Below are 15,027 nucleotides of genomic sequence, written 5' to 3' on the forward strand. Positions count from 1 at the left end.
TCACTGCTGGATCAGCCAGTACTGGGCATACAGTGGGTGTTCAATATGTGCTGAATAAAATTTTAGGTTTCTTGGATCAGTCCCCTTTCTCAAAGAAAAACCTTTTTTTTTTTTTTTTTTAATTTTAGGATATTTTTAGATTTCCAGAAAAGTGGCAAAAGGTGGTGCAGGGTACTCCACCGAAATTCAGGCTTTATTTGGATGTTACCAGTTTTTCCACAATTGGCCCTTTTTTGGTCCAGGATCCCACATTTCATTTTGTCCTCATGTCTCCTGGGTCTGCTATAATCTGTGGCCACTCCTCTAACTTTTCTTCTCCAGGACTGGTGCATTTTTGCAAATACGGGTCAGGTATTCTGTAGAATATCACTCAATTTGGGTGTTTCCTGGGTGTTATTTTTCTCACCCTCCACTTGTGGTTACAGGTTCCTGGGGAGAAACCCACAGAGGCAAGGTGTCCTTCTCATGACATGATGTCAGTGAGACTTATCCCCAGGGCTGTTAGCCTGGACCGTTTCGTTAAGAGGGTGTCTGCCAGGTGTCTCCCCTGGGAAGGTTCCTGTCTTTTGCTTTCCCATACTTTATTCTTTGGATGAAAGTCATTAACTCCTTTGACTCTAGACCACACCCAAAAGGAAGCTGGAAGGGTTAACTCCAGCTCCTGGAAGGGCCCTTTCCACTTACACTTACTTGGAATTCTTTCTGGGGAAGATTTGACTTGTCTGCCCTCACACCCATTTTACAGACCAGGAAACTGAGGTTGAAGACGACATACTTCCTCACTAGAGGGTGGCCAGGCCCAGAGTGAAGCCCTACCCAGCCACCGCGGGGTGTGGGCGCCCCAGGTGTGAAAGAAGGGGGCGGGCGACTCGGCCTGCGTGGGGGCAGAGGGAAGAACTCTGGTGTCTAAGCCCCGTCGCTGGCCCCAGCTGTAGCCCAGTCGGCGGGCCTGAGCCTCCCCCTGGGCTGCTGAACCCCATTCTACAGATGTGCCGCCTGCGCCCCAAAGGAGGCGTGGCGGCGCTCGGCGGCTCAGCCGGATTCGGAGGCGCGGCGGCCGAGGGCCCGGAGGCCCAGGCGCCTGCCCTCCCCGCGGGGGATCACCTGGGCCTGCCCGGGACCCGAGGACCTGGCAGGAAGGCCACGGCCTCCTGCAAGCCGAGCAGCCCCGCCACCGCGAGCGCCCCACTCCCCTGCCGCCAGGCCTACTGCTACTCCCGCCGCAGACGGTAGGTGAGACGGCCCCGCGGGTGTGAACGCCGCTGGGGCCCGGGGGCGGGAGTGGGGGGTGCTCCGCCTGCCCGGGTGACCCACTTCCCGTTTGTCCGGGCTGCGGGGGCGGGAAGCACAAACAGCCAGCCTCTGCTGGCTGACCTGGGGCAGGTCACCTCACCTCCCTGAGCCAGTGACCTCCGTGTTGAAAAGAGGCCCCCCCCCCAATTGACCCATCGTGAGTGTGCAGGGGACAAGTCAGAGTGGAAGGAGGAGGGCAGGTTGGTGAGGGGCAGGTCAGACAGGGCACCGGTACAGGGAGGTGGGGGGCACTGCCCAAGCACCCACCTGCCTACTCTTGGGGCAGCCGGCACTGGGAGGCCTGCTAGCAGCTGCTGAGTATGTGAGGGTCAAATATCAGTGGTCACGTGGTGTGTCACCAGCTGCCCCCGCCTAGGTTCCTCCTGTGGCGAATGGGGGGTGGGGAAGAGGGAAGATGTGGGCAGGACTTCCTGGAAAAGGGAGACCCTGGTGTTTGGGGGAGGGAGGTGACCCTGGGACTCAAACACAGATGTTGTCAAACCCACAACTCATGTGAGACACAACATAGACCCACAACACAAGTCAGTCCACAGTGCAGGGTCACAAATCGATGGCCCACGCAGTTCCACTTTAGATCCCAGGCAAAGGTCACCCACACGCCAAATGGGCCTTGCCAGGCTCTGCGTACACATCTACAGGGACAAAGGACTCCTGGGCACATGCAGACTTGTGACCCAGGCAGGCACGCTTGGCTACACACAGGAAACAGCGCAGACACACCCAGACACAGGCAGACAAAAACGTCCTGGGAGTGCATGGACACACAAGATGGGTCTGGCTGGGGCACACAGATATACAGCCACAGACACGGCACACACACAGATAACGGGGAGCCTCGGGCCCATTACACAAACAAGCTCATGTGGGCAAACACAGAGGCTGCACTCACTCGGGGACCAGACCCCCACCCGAATCCCGTGTCCAGCACTGGGGAACTCCAAAGCTCACATGACCCAAGGGGAGGGCTTCTGGAACAGTCTGCGGAGAAACTGCATCATCCTCACTAATGATCCATTTCCGCCCCAGGGAATAAAGGCTCGGTGACCCACCAGTTCTGCCCAGGAGCTCACCTGCCTCTGAGCCCCCGGCTGACTGCCTTGTGCCTCCCCCAGGGTGAGTGCTGGGTGTGGGATGAGGGCGACCAAAAGGGGCCAGCACAGCCACCCTTCCCTGCCCCTGGACCCCACCTACCCTCTGACCCTCCTGCCTGAAGTCCTGGGAACAAGGGCCACACCCAGGGCTTCCCCCTGGGCCAGCCCTGCAGGGAGCTGTCTCCCCGTCTCTGAGCAGGGGTCCCAAAGGCCCACTGCCCATGCCTCAGCCCAGGACTCATCTCTCCTCCTCCCAGATGGACACACAGACTGTGCTGCTCATCCTGCAAGCCTGGCTGGTGCTCCCCCTGGCTGATGGAGCCAACCCCGTCCTGCGCTTTGTGGCCCTGGGTGACTGGGGAGGAGTCCCCAATGCCCCATTCCACACTGCCAGGGAAATGGCCAATGCCAAGGAGATTGCCAGGACCGTGCAGATTCTCGGTGCAGACTTCATCCTGTCCCTGGGGGACAATTTCTACTTCAGTGGGGTGCAGGATGCCAATGACAAGAGGTTTCAGGTGTGTGCCCCTTGGAGTGGGGTGGGGGACACACGTGGAAAAGCCACTTGACCTGTGGACTCTGCAGAGGGCAGGGGGAAGCTGACATTTGTGGGTACCTAGAGCACTCCATGTCCCCAGCCCCCAACTTGGTGGGAGCATCTGGGTAGCTGCCTGACCCTGGGGTTTGGGGGGCGGGTGTCCCTTCTGTGGGCTGCAGGAGACCTTCGAGGATGTGTTCTCGGCCTCTTCCCTCCGTAATGTGCCCTGGTACGTGCTGGCTGGCAACCACGACCACTTGGGGAACGTCTCGGCACAGATAGCCTATTCCAGGATCTCTCAGCGTTGGTGAGCCTGCCCCACCCCCTCTGCCCTGCCTCGCCCCAGTGGACAGAGAGGCCCCCAGCCCTGCGCTGAACCTGGGGCTCCTCTGCTCAAGACACGTACCCCCTGCCTCCGTCTCCCCCGCAGGAATTTCCCCAGTCCTTACTACCGTCTGCGCTTCAAAGTCCCACGGTCCAACGTGTCCGTGGCCATCTTCATGCTGGACACGGTGACGCTGTGTGGCAACTCAGACGACTTCCTCAGCCAGCAGCCGGAGAGGCCCCGGGACCCGGCGCTGGCCCGCACACAGCTGGCCTGGCTCAAGAAGCAGCTGGCAGCGGCCAAGGAGGACTACGTGCTGGTGGCCGGCCACTACCCCGTGTGGTCCATCGCTGAGCACGGGCCCACCCGCTGTCTGGTCAAGCAGCTGATGCCTCTGCTGGCCACGTACAAGGTCACCGCCTACCTGTGTGGCCATGACCACAACCTGCAGGTGAGCGGTCTGCAGGGGAGGTGGGGAAGGGGAGCCCAGCCCAGCCAATGTGCTGCAAGGGATCCTTCTGCTGGTTGGGGGGGGGGGGGGTCTCCCAAATGTCCCTCAAGCTGTATGCTGTCTAACCAGGGAAACAGCCTGAAGTTACCTAACAGTCAGCATACTAGCCACCAGTGGCCAATTGCTAACTCAGTTCTCGGGCTGTGAAGCAGGATCGATACATGGCCGCAGGGAAGGAAACCGAGACCCCGGGGGGTTCTGGTCCTTGCCCAGGGTGACTCTCTGGTCAGGGACACACCTGACCTTGGACTCCGGACAGGGGGGCCACAAACAATCTCTCGAAGGGGCTGGGGCCCCCCACTGACCCAGTGCCCTCCGCACACAGTACCTTCAGGATGAGAATGGCGTGGGCTACGTGCTGAGTGGGGCCGGGAACTTCATGGACCCTTCGAAAAAGCATCAGCGCAAGGTCCCCAACGGCTACCTGCGCTTCCACTATGGGGCCGAGGACTCGCTGGGTGGCTTTGCCTACGTGGAGATCAGCCCCAAAGAGATGAGCGTCACTTACATCGAAGCCTCGGGCAAGTCTCTCTTCAAGACCAGACTGCCAAGGCGAGCCAGGCCCGAGCGCCCACGAGTCCACCACCCTAAGGCCTGAGCCAGAGGAACCTCCCTGCCAGGGGGTGGGTGGGCTCTGCTGGGACCCACGCCCACGGGTAGGCTTTCTCACAGGCCTGCCGGGCTGCAGCGGAGCAGGGGTAGAACCACAGATGAGGAGCTGTGGTCCCTGGTGGCCCTTGTGACAAAGACGTCCACGTATGTGGAAAACACTGGGACACGTGTACCAGCTGGAGCGCTGCAGCCCCGTAGCCGGGCTTGTGCAACCCAAGCTCTGGGCGTGGGGGGCAGGGAGGGAAAGCCTTCTCCTGAATCGAGCATCTTTCTGTCACTGCCGAATATTCAATAAAAGAACAGTTGCATTGGCTGAACGTATGCCCTGAGCGTCTCTTTCCTCCCTTCGCTGGCATGTCCCATCACCTGGGTCCCAGAGGGTTGGGGACCCTCCCACTCGCTGCTCTGGGCCTCCATCTCTCAGCTGGCCTGAGGCATGGATGAGATTTTAAGGAAAGACCAAACAGAAAGCAGGGTTACCATGCCAAGCAAGCCTTCCTCCTGCATAAGACAACACGACAGACACAACAGAGCTGGACGCACGCTCCTGCTCACAACAACATAACATGTCCATAACAGAACATTCCCTTTTGCTCATCTCCGTATGGAATTGGTAATGCCATCATGGGGATAAAAAAAAAAAAAAAACTAAGGTTTATAGAAAAATGAACTATCTGCTCCCCTCCCTGTTCTTCTGTCCCCGTCTCCTGGAACGAAAAAAAAAAAAACTCTCTATAAATGCCTTGTTTCCTTCCAGGGTTTCTCTGTTCAAAGAAGAGCGTACGTGAACTTGTTTTCTCCCCTCTCCCATGGATCTGCGCCTTGCTTATTTGTTTTCAAACCAGTGGTATGGCCGTGTCATTGACACATTTAAACTCAGTTCCTTGAGTTCTAACACAGGCACATAGCCACAAACCCACCACCACCATCAAGATAGAAGCATTTCCCACAGCCCCAAAGGTTCACTTTGCACTTGGCTGTTGCTGCCTGTTACACCTGGAGATCTGCCCATCAGCTCTCAGGGGAGCTTCTGGCTCTTGCCCCAGCTACAGAGGCCCCGCCCGGTCCCACTGTCCATCTAACTAGCCAGCTACCTACTGAGGATTGTCTGCATTGCTTCCAATAATTTTGCTGTCCTCAAACATTGCCGCGGGAAATGCCTCTATGCGTTCATTACCTACGTGTACAAATATGTTTGTAGGATAAATTGGATACATACCCACAAGTAGGACCGCCCTTCTTTATAATAGCCATGGAGCTTGGCTCCTGGCTGGGGGCCGGTGAAATCTTTTCCAATCCTTCCCTCTTTCCAGCACAACTTCAGGGTGCCTGGGTGGCTCAGTCCGTTAAGGGTCTGCCTTCAGCTCACAGCATGGTCCTCAGGTCCTGGGATCGAGCCCCGCCTTTGGCTCAGGTCATGATCCCAGGGCCCTGGGATGGAGTTCCACATTGGGCTCCCCGCTCTGCAGGGAGTCTGCTTCTCCCTCTGCCCCTCCTCCCATTTGTTCTCTCAATCTCTCTCTCTCTCTCTCTCAAATAAATAAATAAAACCTTTAAAAAAAACAAAAACAAAACACACAGCTCCAGGGGATACCCTTGGAGCCGTGTGCCTTTGTATATCTGTGCAAGTAGGTACATAGCAAAACTTCCAGAAGCAGAACTATATCAGGGCCCGTTTCTTACAATAAAATGTTGAAAGCAGAATGGACATTGGACATCCTAAGTCGAAAACTGCAGAGAAGTCTAGTTCCCCCAGGGGGTTGCGGGGGTGGGGGTGGGGGGAGTTGAGTAACACCCACCCACACACTGCCTGAATCAGCCAGAGAGAGGCCGGTCACAGACACTGCTCCCTTGGCCCGCCCTCAACTGTCACTTCAGGGGCCACAGGGCAGGGACCCACCTGTGGGGCTCCAACTGTCAGCCCCACCAAGTGAAATGAAATAACAACTTGGACAAAATGCACCTGAGTTACTTCCAGGGAGAGGAACAGGCTGAAAGGGGCACCTTCTATTTGCTACTTAAAAGAAGTCAATCTTGTTACATTTGTTACAGACGTGCAGGTTCCTGTGGACATGAAGCGAAGCCCTCTCACCAAAATGCTAGCCCTGGGCTCCTTCCTGCTGACGTTTACCTGCCTGCCAAGCTCTATGCAAAAAACAACAAAGGGGCACCTGGGTGGCTCAGTGGGTTAAAGCCTCTGCCTTCGGCTCAGGTCATGATCTCAGGGTCCTGGGATCGAGCCCCACATCGGGCTCTCTGCTCTGTGGGAAGCCTGCTTCCTCCTCGCTCTCTGCCTGCCTCTCTTCCTACTTGTGATCTCTGTCAAATAAATAAATAAAATCTTAAAAAAAAAAATAAACACAACAACAACAACAACATACCATCACTTCTAGTCCCAACCCATGAGGCCAGGGCCAGAGTCATCCTTGCTTCTCTGAGGATATTCGAGAAGCTTGACAGATTAAGTGATGTGCCTAAGGTCAAGCCCAGGAAGTGGTAGACCCTTAATCTTAACCACAACTGTCCAGACGGTTCACAGCTACCCCGCCTCTTCCCACTGACTCAGAGGCTCCGGGCAGGCGGGGATCTGAATCAGAAGTCCGCCCAATGTCCCTGTTCACAGGGCCCAGAGTGTGGAATTAGCCCAATGTCCCTGTTCACAGGCCCAGCACGTGGAAAGGAGAAGTGACACATCCAAGCTGACACAGGGAATGAGGGGCGGGGAGCGAGATGGTCAGCCAGGCCCCCTTCTCCGCAGCGACCGAGTACTGCTGCCAAGCACCAAGCCTTGTGTCAGGCAGCTGCAGACCCAAGAAAAGCCAAAAAGAATATGGCAGGGCAGACCCTTGCCCTCGGAAGGCTTCCATCCTGCTCCGGGGAGAATGCCAGTTAGCACGCAGCCACTGTTAGAAAGAAACCACACGATGCAGAGCTCCTCAAGGCCATTCACAGGCTCTCATCTCCTCTCACTCTCCCCAGGCAACCTCTAGTGATCCGACCACCATCACCATGGATATTATTATCTCCCCAACTCTGCTCCTCGCACCAGGGCCAGGACAGGCAGTAGCGTTCTCTTGAGGCCAGCAGCTGGTCGTGGAGGTCAGTGTATACCCTCAACAACCTCGCAGGCCAAGAATCAGAAATAAGAAGGTAAGAGACCTGCCTTACGAAATGCACTGTCATCAAAACGTGACATGAGATCAAAGAAAATATCCAGGGGAAATCCAGAAACAAATTCAAGAACGCACGAGAACGTGACGCAGGTTGAAGGCGGTGCTGTAACTTCGCAGAAAGGCGTTATTTGCCTTGTCAATTTTCCCAAAAGACAGAGCCTAAGCCCTACTTCAGACAAGAGACAAAAACTAAAACCCGGAGGGATCACATATTTTAGTGTAGAAATAAAACACAGGGGTGCCTGGGTGGTTCAGTTGGGTAAGCGTCTGCCTTTGGCTCAGGTCCTGATGCCAGGGTCCTGGGATCGAGCCCCGCTCAGGCTCCTTCCTCAGCGGGGAGCCTGCTTCTCCCTCTCCCATTGCCCCCGCTTGTGTTCTCTCTCTCTGTGTCAAATAAATAAATAAAATCAAAGAAAGAAAGAAAGAAGACACAATAGATGAAAAAGTACATCCACACAAAGATAATAATGAGACGGTTGCGAGTAGCTCTACTCGTAACTTGCCCCAAACTGGAAACAACCCACATGGCCATCAACAGGGGCGAGGATAAACAAACTGTGGTCCATCCACACAATGGGATACAACTTAGTGATAGAATGAAGGAAACAACTGATAGACACAACACAGACAAGTCTCAAACTGAGTGAGCTGAGCTAGAGAAGCTAAAGTCAAAAGACTGTACATAACGTATGATTCTGTCCATAGGACTTTCTGAAAAATATAAGGGCTATAGGATCTAAAAACAGATCAGTTGGTGCCAGGGGCTGGGTGCAGGGGCAGGGGCAGGAACTGACTACAAAGAAACATGAAGAAACTTTTGGGGGGTGCTGGAGCGTCTGAGTGGCTCAGAGGCAGAGAGAAGCCTCTGCCTTTGGCTCAGGCCATGATCTCAGGGTTCAAGTTGTGATCTCAGGGTCCTAAGATCAAGCCCCATGTTGTCATTGGGCTCTCTGCTCAGCAGGGAGTCTGCTTCTCCCTCTTGCTCTCTCTCTCTCTCTCTGCTCCTCCTCCCTCCTCATGCTCTGTCTCTGTCTCTCAAATAAATAAAATCTTTTTTTTTTTCTTTAATAGGAAGGGCCAGGCCATGCAGGACTCTGTGGGCCATGCTAGCAGTTTGGTCCTTTTTCTTTTTTAAGATTTTATTTATTTATTTGACAGAGAGATTGAGAGAGAGCACAACAAGGCAGAGCAGAAGGCAGAGGGAAACAGAGAAGCAGTCTCCCCACTGAGTAGGGATCTCAATATGAGGCTTGATCACAGGACCCTGAGATCATGACTTGAACCCTGAGATCATGGCCTGAGCCGAAGGCAGCCACTAAACCAAATGAGCCACCCAGGTGCCCCTAAATAAATAAAATCTTAAAAAAGAAAAAAAAAAAGACACCTTTTGGGAGTGATGGATACATTCACTATCTTAATTGTGGTGATGGTTTCATGGGTGGACACATATGTCAAAACATGAAATTTCATACTTTACCTGAGATTTATTTTCTGTCACTTATTATCTCAATAAAGCTGGGTAGGAAGGAAGGTAGGAGAAAGTGAGAAAGACAGAAATAGAAAATAGAAGGAGAAAGAAAAGAAACTAACAAACCTGGCAATCATGAGCAAATATGGGATTGTCCATATATACTATGGCTGAGTTGCAATACGAACTGTGTAGCTACTAAAAACAAAAGCTACTCGGATGTGTTTTGACTATTCAGGGTAATAGCAAATTTCAAGGTAACATACAGTGCGATCCCATCCACAGCGTATACAAGTTTGTATCCGCACTGAAAAAGGTCGCTAGTCAGTTCCAAGGCTAATACTGCCCCCTAGGGGTTACCTTGAAGATAGCTCAACTTAAAATACCTCTCAATAATTACTTTCCTGAACGCTCTAATGAAAACAGCTCTTATCAAGGTCACCAGTGACCAAACACTTGCAGAGTCAGAAGAGTCAATTCTCTTTCCTCATCTCAGTGAATGTCTCAACCACATGTGAGACAGCTGACCAACTCTCCCTGTTTTGAAACACCTTCTTCTGGAGGCTGCTGGAAAAGGACACCTACCTCTCCCCGCCCTACCTCATCAGTCTGCTCTGTCTCTTGCTGACACCTTTTCCTAACATCCAAGGATGGGGTGCCCCTAGTCTCCTTCTTAGCCCTCTTCTTTTGCCATACTTTGCCCCTCACTCTGAAACCAGATGACTTCCTCAGGCTCCAAGGCTTCAGATCACCTCCATAGGTGAGTGGCTCTCAAAATCACATCCAGATCCTTCCTCTGAGCCCCAGACTCCACTTCCAATGACCTGTCCCATAGCTCTTTTTGCTTGTCTCAAAAATCATGGCTAGAACACAACGCTTGATTTCTCCTCCAAATCATCTCCCTGAGAGGCAGAACCCAGGGCCTCCAGATAGTGGCTTTCATCTTTGATTCCTTTCTCTCCTTCACTCCAGAAATTTCATGTTTCTGTGTAACTCCGGCCCAGCCTTCGATTTCAGCCTGAGCGTCAGCCTCCCAGAGAAGCCTTCCCTAAGTTCTCAGGCTGGCTTGTTAGTCCCCACCACATCATATGCTTTGAGAGCCACACATTCTCCTCTGCGACAGTGCAGTACTACCCTGAAGAGTGTAGTAATTGTTTCTTTATGTCCAGCCTCTTCCCTAAGTTGTGGGATTCATAAACCCTTATTCCTTCTTCCTCCAACTCCAAAGAGGTCCCTAACATGGCCCACAACACTCCACGTGGTCTGGTCCATGTATGCCTATCCAGTCTTTTCTTACAACTTCAGCACCCAGCGTGGTCCGCGGATAGCAGCATGGACGTCACTGGCGAGCTAGTCGGAAATGCAGACTTTTAGACCGCACACCTGACCTAAAGAATCAGACCTGAACTTTAAGAAGATCCGCAGGCTCTTATTAAAGTTTGAGAAGACAGTCCGACAAGCTCCCCCGTCACCGATTCAGCCGTAATGGTATCTGCAATTCCTTAGCCCTGAGATGTTTGAATGTGTCCGCAGTTGAGGAGACCCAGGTGGGCTGCGAGGGGCTGGGGCTTGAACTGGGAGAAAAGACAAGTGAAGATGCTGCGGCCAAGGGCAAGTCAGCCTTTCCCTCGCTGGAAACTCAGCCACCGCCCCTCCCGAAACCCGTAACCAACCCTTCTGAGAACTCAGCAGAAGTGATGCTGCGCAGTACCACAGCCCGAGGCGCACGCGCCCCCGCGCAGGCGCACTGCGACCCCGCCGCCCGGCCGGGTACGCGAGTACGCGTGTGCACTGGAGGAGGCGGGGCCTGCCCGCGGGGCGGTCCTCGTCGCGGGTGAGAAGAGGAGAAGGGTTTCCGCTTCCGGCGAGAGACGGAAGTCACTGTCTCCCGGTGAACGAGGCCGTCGCAACGAGGGGAGAAGAGTGTAGGTGACTGTTCGCACCGGCGGGCGTTGGGCTTGGCGTGACTGGGCGGTCTTCTGCTTGGAGACGCACAGGGGGTCCAGGAGGAGGCGTCGAGGACCCAGGGCTTGGGGGGGGGGGGTGGCCTGCCGGGGAGCTTGGCTCCCTCGGACCCCAGCCCGTTAAGCGCGGCTGCACGGTGGCCCGGCTCCCACGGCGGCCGGCGGGAGGCGTCGCCGAAACCTCGGTGAGCTTGGACGGACCGCTCACCCGCCGCCTCGTGAGTAACGGCAGGGTTGGGGACCGATTCCTTTTCCGGGCCCCCTTGGCGCGCTTGGACTTAGGTCGCCACAGGGCAGGCTAAGGCCCCTGGAGCTTTGTGTACAGGCCAGACCCCTGTTCCGCTGTTGGGTTGGGGGTGCTGCAGATGCCGGGTAAAAGGAGATTCTGGGGGTGCATCCGTACCTTCTGATTCAAGAGACTTATTCATTCAACAAGTAGTTATTGAGCGCTTAATGCATACCAGGCACTACCCGTGCTGGGGATTCAGCGGTGGGCAAATCGTGCCTCCCACGCTGTTCCATTGGGGGCAGATCTGAGATGAGGTTCGGAAATATCCACCACCACGCCCATCCCCTCCGCCAGGTGATTCTGTTACAGATGGTACCCGGGACCGGCTTTGGGAAAACAAAACACTGCCCCTAGCAGTGGAGAAACATGGGTCAGTAGAAATGGCCACACCTTTGAGGTCTGGCTGCATTCCTCGGCTGCCCCATCTCGTACCCTTTCTCCCCATTGCTCACCGAGCTTCAGCTGTACCGATCTTTCTCTTTCTGGGAAAAGGAAAAAAAAAAAAAACTGCTTCTACCTCAGCCCTTGCAATTGCTGTTCCATCAGGTTGGACTGTTTCACGTGGTTGCTCTCTCTCATCATTCAGGCCTCGACTTAAATGACTTTTACCCAGAGGGTCCTTCCCACCCCACTCTTCCCTGAAGTAGCCCCATTCCGGAGGTATTCACGTAGCCCTGATTGATTAATCTCATAGCACTTACTGATAATTGAAATTATTTTTCTTACGACGTTGTTGAGGGTCTGTTGTCTTCTACTAGAATAGAGGTTCCATGAGAGCATGCACTTTGTCTGCCTCGAATGCAGCCTTGCTGTGGTTAGCGAAGGGCCTGGCATTGGTTCATTCATTCATTTATTCCATAAACATTGGTTGTGTGCCAGCAGTTCCAGGCTCTGGGGATACAAAGAAAAGACGGAAATCCCTGCGGCCATATAATTTGCATTTGGAAGGAGGTGGGCGGGGAAAGAGATGCAGGGAGACCAATGAGGAGGCTGTGTGTCCAGGACTCTGGACGCAGACCTTGGTCTTGGCGAGAAGGGGGCAGATTCTGGATTTCTTTTAGAGGTAGAGCGGTAAGATCAGGATGAGATAACGGGTGTGAGAGGGAGAGAAAGGAATCAAGGGTGAGTCCAAGTTTTTTGGATAGATGGATTTGCTCTCTGCTGAGATGGGGAAGACCGGAAGAGCATGCCAAAACCAAGCTGCTGGGGTGCCTGGGTGGCTTAGTGGGTTAAGCCTCTGCCTTCCACTCAGGACCTCGTCTCAGGGTCCTGGAATGGAGCCCCACATCCGGCTCTCTGCTCGGCAGGGAGCCTGCTCCCCCACCACCACCACCACCTGCCTCTCTGCCTACTTGTGATCTCTGTCAAATAAATTAAAACAAAACAAACAAAACCCAAGCTGCTGAGTTATGTTTAAATGTGTCTTAGCATCAGGTGAAGGTGTAGCCGAGGCAGTTAAACGAGCCAGTCTGCAGTTGAGAGGAGACACTGAGGATGGTGAGATCAGGAGGCATCAGTATAGAGGAGGCATTTGAAGCCCCAAGTTGGGGCAAGATCTCCACGGAGGTGAATGCAAATGAAGTAGACCCCCAAAGATTGACCTCGGGGGCTCATATACCATTAGAGACGATGGGGCTGGGGGAAGCAGCAGCAGCAGCAGAAACCGAAAAGAGCCACCAGTGAGTTCTGAGAACTGCAGGGGGAAGGGTGGGAGGAGGGAACAATGTGTTCAGTGCCCTGAGGAGGGGATGAGCAGAATGGTGGGGAGGTAGGGGGAGAATGGGAGGAAATGAATGCAGGCAGTGAGTGCAGACAGCTCTACTAGAAAAGCCCAGAGAGTGAAGAGGTGGTTGTCTTTTTGTTTAGAAAGAGTGCTCCAGCTTGTGAGCTACGGCAGGGGCAGAGGGAGAGAGAGAGAATCTCAAGCAGACTGTGTGCTGAGCGGGGAGTCCCGTGACCCTGAGTTCATAACCTGAGCTGAAATCAGGAGTTAGACGCTCAACCCACTGAACCAGTCAGGTGCCCCATAAGGTGGTTGTTTTTAAGGATGTATTTAATAACTGTGTTTGTTAATGAGCTAGAGGAGAGAGACAGTGTTGTTGGGATTCAGGGCAAAGGAGGGGAGGCAGAATGGGGGATTCCTGGGGCTTGTGGGTATTCTATATAACTACTTCTGGTCACTCAGAGAATTGGGAACACCCCAGGTTAAGAATGAGGATGGGATGTAGAGAGCGATTGCTAAATATGAGTGAAATTTATTTTTCTGTTTATCGTGGCAGGCTTCTGGCCTCTCGTGTCAGTGTGGAATAGTTAAAGCCATACAGGTTGGGGAGAAGGGGAGCAGCAAGGGGGGAGAGTGCTTTGGGAAGGCACTCCCAGGTTCAGTGATCATGGAGCCCTGAGCACAGTGTCTGGCATGGGGATGTGCTCAGTGGTCACCCCTGCTTCCAAGATGTCTGTCCCTAAATGTCCCTCTGGCACTTGACCCCATCATTTTCCCCCACATCTTGTTCTTCCTGTATGTTAGACATCAGAGAATGATGCCACCTTCTCTCCCACTCACCCTCTCCATCCCCCACCATCTTGGGAGTCATCCTGGACCCCTCCTTCTCTCGCCACACTCACTCCGCTAACGCGTCTCAGACTGAGCCACTGCCATCCCTCCTCGCTGAACAGCCCAGCCCTAGTTCCGACTTCATCCAGACCTCTGCCCGGTTCTCCTTGATGCCTTAGAAAGGCAGAGATTTCAGGGGCACCTGGGTGGCTCAGTGGGTTAAGCCTCTGCCTTCAGGTCAGGTCATGGTCTCAGGGTCCTGGGATCGAGCCCCGTGTTGGGCTCTTTGCTCAGCAGGGAACCTGCTTCCCCTCCCCACGGCCTGCCTCTCTGCCTACTTGTGATCTCTCTCTCTCTCTCCCCCTCTCTCTGTGTCAAATAAATAAAGAAAATCTTATATTAAAAAAAAAAGAGAGATTTCATCCTTCCTCTCCTCACTGCCCCCAGGTTCCATCCAAACCCCCCCACCTGCCCCTGCTCCCTCCTTACCCTGCTCCTCACCCCTGCCTGTGTTGTCCCCAAATGTTGGCCTCAGACACCTGTCCTCAGACTTGGTATGTGGCATTTCTGTATACTTGATGCTTCTCCCATCTTCTCTGCCCACCAGTTCTTTATCTGTGGAGAGCGGCCCAGGAGGTTCATCCCGAGAATCTGTCAAATGCCTTGAGTGTCATTCCTCCTGGTGCCACTTGCATGTCCCTTTGACGAGAGGAGCAGCTGCTCCTAAAATCATTGGCTTCTGAGTGCTTAGGCCCTGCCCAGCCCTGTGCAGCTGGTCGGTTGGAGTCCCTTGTGTCCTCCTCACCAGGAACAGTGGCATCCTTTGTGGGCGCCAATGATGGACGGGCCAGGTCCTGTACTTCACCATGTGTCATAGCAGCTCCACGAGACCCCTCTGAAATAGCAGCTTCATCTCTATTTTACTGACAGGAAACTGAGGCACAGAGAATTTAAGTCACCAGCCTGGGGTCACCCAGTAAGTGGAGGGCCATGATTAGAACTCAGGCTTCCTGGGCACCTGGGTGGCTCAGTGGGTTAAGCCTCTGCCTTCAGCTCAGGTCATGACCTCAGGGTCCTGGGATCGAGTCCTGAATCGGGCTCTCTGCTTGGCAGGGAGCCTGCTTCCTCCTCTCTCTCTCTGCCTGCCTCTCTGCCTACTTGTGATCTCTCTGTCAAATAAATTAAAAA

The 15,027-nt window shown here is 54.0% G+C and overlaps 2 protein-coding genes across 4 annotated transcripts in view; both read left to right on the forward strand.

The window, feature by feature from the left end:
* Positions 1-994: 994 nt before the first annotated feature.
* LOC111162467 (acid phosphatase 5, tartrate resistant) lies at positions 995-4,708 on the forward strand. The gene is made up of 6 exons (XM_022526904.1): positions 995-1,229; positions 2,341-2,427; positions 2,663-2,923; positions 3,123-3,250; positions 3,374-3,719; positions 4,105-4,708. Exons 3-6 carry the CDS (start codon positions 2,663-2,665, stop codon positions 4,375-4,377), a joined length of 1,008 nt encoding a protein of 335 aa, XP_022382612.1. The 5' UTR covers positions 995-1,229; positions 2,341-2,427; the 3' UTR covers positions 4,378-4,708.
* A 6,187-nt stretch (positions 4,709-10,895) lies between these two features.
* The window catches only part of LOC111162561 (elongation factor 1 homolog), a 6,784-nt gene continuing 2,652 nt past the window's right edge, over positions 10,896-15,027 (forward strand). Inside the window, exon 1 of one of the 3 annotated variants that reach the window (XM_022527057.1) lies at positions 10,896-10,957. The gene's annotated coding sequence lies outside the window, so the exon portion shown is untranslated. Of the gene's footprint in view, positions 11,215-15,027 lie in introns of all 3 variants that reach the window. The other 2 variants (XM_022527058.1, XM_022527059.1) reach the window with 2 other exon arrangements.

Source organism: Enhydra lutris, unplaced genomic scaffold (assembly GCF_002288905.1).
Source record: "Enhydra lutris kenyoni isolate GAN:26980312 unplaced genomic scaffold, ASM228890v2 scaffoldscaffold92, whole genome shotgun sequence".
Taxonomy (NCBI): Eukaryota; Metazoa; Chordata; class Mammalia; order Carnivora; family Mustelidae; genus Enhydra; species Enhydra lutris.

Bases quoted from the DNA above. Each gene is read 5' to 3' on its own strand.
- LOC111162467 (XM_022526904.1), top strand. From the start codon at position 2,663: ATGGACACACAGACTGTGCTGCTCATCCTGCAAGCCTGGCTGGTGCTC. The intron at 3,251-3,373 runs GTGAGCCTGCCC...TCTCCCCCGCAG, and splicing joins TCCAGGATCTCTCAGCGTTG to GAATTTCCCCAGTCCTTACT. The intron at 3,720-4,104 runs GTGAGCGGTCTG...CTCCGCACACAG, and splicing joins GCCATGACCACAACCTGCAG to TACCTTCAGGATGAGAATGG.